Here is a 5,000-nt window from a genome sequence, read left to right on the forward strand (position 1 = left end):
TATATATGTATGTATGTATGTATACCCATGTATATCACATACAGTGCTATGAATACCATCATATGTATTAATCTTCAAATAGGTTTAGATCGTGTTATATAGCTATAGCTATGCGTATATCCCCCCCACCTCTTATATAGAAATTGATGTATCTGACAAGAAAAATAAAAATCAGCTCAGGATTTTGTGTTCATGAGGGAAAGATAGACGCTAAATGGAACCACGAATTATCTTGAGAGGAACAGATTTTCTCTCCATAACCTTATATTATGAACAGGTTAGGTTATGTACGATGGAAATACCTTAGTACGAGTGTGCTCATCCAAATACCCACACAGAATATATATATATATATATATATATATATATATATATATATATATATATATATATATATATATATATATATATATATATATATATATAGAAATTGGAAAGGATCACAATTTTGCGCGTGATCAAGATATTCCTATAGGAATATATATATATATATATATATATATATATATATATATATATATATATATATATATATATATAGATAGATAGATAGATAGATAGATAGATAGATAGATAGATATAGATACATACATAAATTTAAGTTCACTTGTGCCAGGTAGATGATGATATCCTTTACAGTCAACCCCATTAAAGTATATATCAGATATAGAATCTATATATTTCATTTTAAAATTAATTTAGCAGTAATATTTACACCTCGGGAAGGCGCTGGAATACAGCCAATTACGTTTTGTACTTCATATTCACACACACACAAAAAGAAAAAAATTGGGATTTTTAGATTTTTAATTTTTTTTTTCCATTGTGTGAATTTTTATTGTAGGAGGGTGTGGATTGGGGGGACTGAAACATGGCTGAACAGATGTATAACAATTTATTTATGATACATTTATATGAAGGCCAATGATTAAATCTATCATCACAGAGATAGATGTATCTTTTGTGACTTAGAAATGCAATTGTCAACCGTCGATTCTTTAGATTTATACAATGAAAATAAAATTGAAAAAGAAAAAAGGATTATCTCCTGTCAAAAAAAAATTATTATCCCCAGGAGTTGTTTGAGCATTTTTGAGAATCGTAACTGCTAGACCTACCCTACATAGCACTATCTACATCCTCCGTCATGCATGTCTCATATGGGCCGATTTTGTCACTTTTTAATTTTTTTTTTTTTGATAGAGGGTGGTGTTTTGGGGGGTAATATTAGATTTTTTTTTTGGGGGGGAAAGGGGTAATATCACCCGGCTGACATGTCACAATGCTCATGTTGACGTGTTTGTGTGTTTCTCTGTGTGTGTGGTGTGTGTGTGTGTGTGTGTGTGTGTGTTTGTGTGCTGAGCAATGTCTGAGGCCCCTATAGAGCTGTGTGTAGGGCTCTGGAATCTGGTCACAGCTCAGACAGAGCCCCCTGCTCTACTTGGGGCACAGAGCTCTGAAGAGTCTGTTGTAACCTCAGACAGGGCTCCCTAGTCTGTTGTGACCTCAAACAGGACCTCTGGGGTCTGTTGTGACCTCAAAACAGTACCTCTGGGGTCTGTTGTGACCTCAAACAGGACCTCTGGGGTCTGTTGTGACCTCAAACAGGACCTCTGGGGTCTGTTGTGACCTCAAACAGTACCTCTGGGGTCTGTTGTGACCTCAAACAGTACCTCTGGGATCTGTTGTGACCTCAAAACAGGACCTCTGGGGTCTGTTGTGACCTCAAAACAGGATCCTCTGGGGGGTCTGTTGTGGGTTCAGAAGTCTGTGTGTGAACCACGCGTCAACATGAGACTTGAACCATCCTGACCCTGGGTGATTAACGTGACTCTACTGTGCTTAACGAGCAAATTAGACACAGGAACAAAGCAAGGCTCGGGGTCACGTCTCGTCTGCCATACCTGGCGATCCTGAGACACACACACACACACACACACACACACAGAAGGAACAAAAAATGTTTTTTTTTTTCGAATCCCTGGAATTTACACACACAGACAGACAGACAGAGAAGAAGAAAAAAAATATTTCCTTTTTTTTTCCGATTCTCTGGAATTCCAGTCTTTATTTCCCTGGAGAACTTCGTGGTGTGTGTGTGTGTGTTGAGGAGATCAACCGTAGTAAGACATACAGGAAATACAGTCTACAGTATACTCACTACTGGAAACACACTCCTCCGAGAGAGATCCCATCGCTCGTGTCCAACTGTATTGAGGATCGTACACCACGGGTATATATATGTACACACAGACACACACACACACACACACACACACCCCTTGGTCGCCTCACGACCTCCTGGGTTTCGGAGGTGGTGTGTGTGTGTTTTTGTTTTCCTTCTTTGCGACGAGATGTTGACGCGAGGAGGATGATGCTGATGAGCGGTATGGGTGGAGGAGATGGTAAGGGTCGGGGAGGGAGAGATGATGGGTGGTTGGTTGTTTTGGGGCTGGTGGTTGGTGGTCCTGGACTCAAGGTGAAGGGAGGTGCTGGAGAAGGAGGGGGCGCTGCTGCTGCTGTTGTGAAGACCCAGCAAAAGAAAGATCCCTCCTCTCCTCCTCCTCCTCCTACCTCTTACCCCTCCTCCTCCTCCTCCTCCTCCTCCTCCTCCTCCTCCTCCTCCTACCTCTCACCCCTCCTCCTCCTCCTCCTCCTCCTCCACCACACTACATCACCGTCGTCCTCAGGAATCAACTATCACACTCAGGCGCTGTAGGTCCCGCAAACACACCTGCCAGTCCGAGTGCGACTTGGCTCTCCACCTTGGGGTCACATCAGGAGACACCGTGTGGTATAGTCTTGCATTGCACAGGTTGTGTCCATGTTGGTGGGGGGTGGTTGTCCCCAAAGGAGGAGCGGGGCGCGGGGAGGGGCGGCCTCTCCTTCATCCTTAGGCCTCCGCTAAGGATGGGTACCCACGGGTCGTCGTCCCCTCCAGCCTGTGGCCCCTCATGAAGAGCCTCCTGCAGAATGTGTCCAGTCTGGCTGCCCCTGCAGGAGGCGTCCAGCCTGGGGTCCCCCAAGGCGGGGCTCCAGGGCCCTCGTTGGTGCTTGGGGCGTCTGTCGGACCTTATGTGACGCCCGTTATGCCAGCGTCTAGTGGAAAGGGCGGAGGTCTGGCTAGCACGGGCGTGGGCTTGATGAGACGCGGCACCACGGGCGGCTGCGGCAGCGCCGCCGGCGGTAGCGGCGGCGGCAGGTAAGCCAGCGAGTGCAGGAGCGGGGCGGCAGGGTAAATGAGGGGCGGCGGGTAGATTAGGGGCGGCGGGATGCGTGAGAGGCAGGGCGGCGGCAGGAGGTGGAGGGGCGGCCTCACCTCGGGCGGCACCGACACCTCAGCCAGGTGCTTCAGGGGCGGCGGCGGAGGAGGAGGAGGAGGCGGAGGCGGCGGCGGAGGCACTCCCGGGGGCAGGGCTGCTCCCTGCTCCTCCACAGGGCGCGGCGGAGTGCTGAAGTGCGCCAGGCCGGCCTCGAGGGCGTCCTTCTCCGGCTTGGGTATCTTGAAGCGCTTCCTGCGCCTGAGGAAGCTGCCGTTCTCGAACATGTTCATGGCTGATGGATGTAGGGTCCAGTAAGCGCCCTTACCTGGCCTGTCTGGTCGGCGGGGTATCTTGATGAAGCAATCATTGAAGGAGAGGTTGTGGCGCAGGGAGTTCTGCCAACGCTGAGTATTCTTGCGGTAGTAGGGGAAGTTGTCCATAATGAACTTGTAGATCTCCGAGAGCGTACACATCTTTTCCGGGCTGTTCCAGATGGCCATCGCCGTCAGCGAGATGTACGAGTAGGGCGGCTTCTGGTCCCCGTAGCTCTCGCGGGTGGGGCGCGGCATCCTAGGGGCACGCTAGGAGGGGGGGCGCGCTGCCCCCTTCGGGTAGAAAGGCCTATGGTCACGCCGCGGGCGTGGGCGTAGATGTGGCCAGTCCTGGAGCGCTGGACGCACTGACTCTGCAAATGTCGTTGCAGTTGACCGCTGCGCGGGTCACGTGACCGGCCGGCGGACGCTGATTGGCCGGCGGTGCGGGATGGGGGGCGGGGCCTAGGCCTGCATGGCCATGACTGGCCCCGCCCACTCCTTTAGATGCATGACAACCAGGAGCGTTTGTGGGCGTGGTGCGGGCGGGGTTCGGGTGGAGGGAAGGTGGTAAGGAAGTGGGCGTGGCCGTCGCTGCCCGGGTGTGGGCGTGGCCCGGGTGTGGGCGGGGCCACAAGTGGTCAACATTTGCATAATGATGAGTTAACTACCCGCAGCCGCCGGCGGGCAGGAAGGCGTATCCCCCACCCACCTCAGTCCCCCTGCGGGAAGGAGTCCACCCGCACTCCACCTTCATCCCCGCCGCCACACGGGTCCACCACCGCTTCCACCACCTCTACCACACCGCCACCACCACCACCACAGAGCCTCCCACACACACACACACACTCACACACACACACACGACAGTCCCCCTGGCCACACAGCTTCTGCCGAAGACGACCTCCCAGCCCTGAAGATAACATACCACACTTAAAGATAGCATATCACTTATCAAATGTCATGTCACCCCCCCCCCCCTCAAGATATGGTATCACCCCCCCATCATTATATCACAGCGACCCCCCCACACACACACACTACAGCTGCTTGTGTTGATATCTTCTCCCTCAACTGCCATGGTGATGTTTGGGTAGAACTGAAAGCCAAGAATAACACTTATGTTCTCCGTCAACTTGTTCTTCTGTTCTCTGAGGTGGGTGTTCTTCTTCTTCTTCATCAACTTGTTCTACTGTTCTCTGAGGTGGTTGTTCTTCTTCATCAACTTGTTCTGTTTTCTGAGGATGTTCTTCATCTTATTGTTCTACTGTTCTCTGAAGTGGTTGTTCTTCATCAACTTGTTCTGCTGTTCTCTGAGGTGGTTGTTCTTCATCTTATTGTTCTACTGTTCCCTGAGGTTGTTCTTCATCAACTTGTTCTGCTGTTTTCTGAGGGGCTGTTGTTCTTCAACAACTTAATGTTCTAC

The 5,000-nt window shown here is 50.0% G+C and overlaps 1 protein-coding gene across 1 annotated transcript; it reads right to left on the reverse strand.

Moving 5' to 3' along the window:
• Window positions 1-878: 878 nt before the first annotated feature.
• LOC139753059 (forkhead box protein B2-like) lies at window positions 879-4,414 on the reverse strand. Its single transcript, XM_071669156.1, has 2 exons — window positions 2,666-4,414; window positions 879-2,613 (listed from the first exon to the last, which is right to left on the reverse strand). Exon 1 carries the CDS (start codon window positions 3,830-3,832, stop codon window positions 3,074-3,076), a length of 759 nt encoding a protein of 252 aa, XP_071525257.1. The 5' UTR covers window positions 3,833-4,414; the 3' UTR covers window positions 879-2,613; window positions 2,666-3,073.
• Between the last annotated feature and the right edge of the window lie 586 nt (window positions 4,415-5,000).

The sequence above is a fragment of the Panulirus ornatus genome, chromosome 14 (genome assembly GCF_036320965.1).
Source record: "Panulirus ornatus isolate Po-2019 chromosome 14, ASM3632096v1, whole genome shotgun sequence".
NCBI classification, from domain to species: Eukaryota; Metazoa; Arthropoda; class Malacostraca; order Decapoda; family Palinuridae; genus Panulirus; species Panulirus ornatus.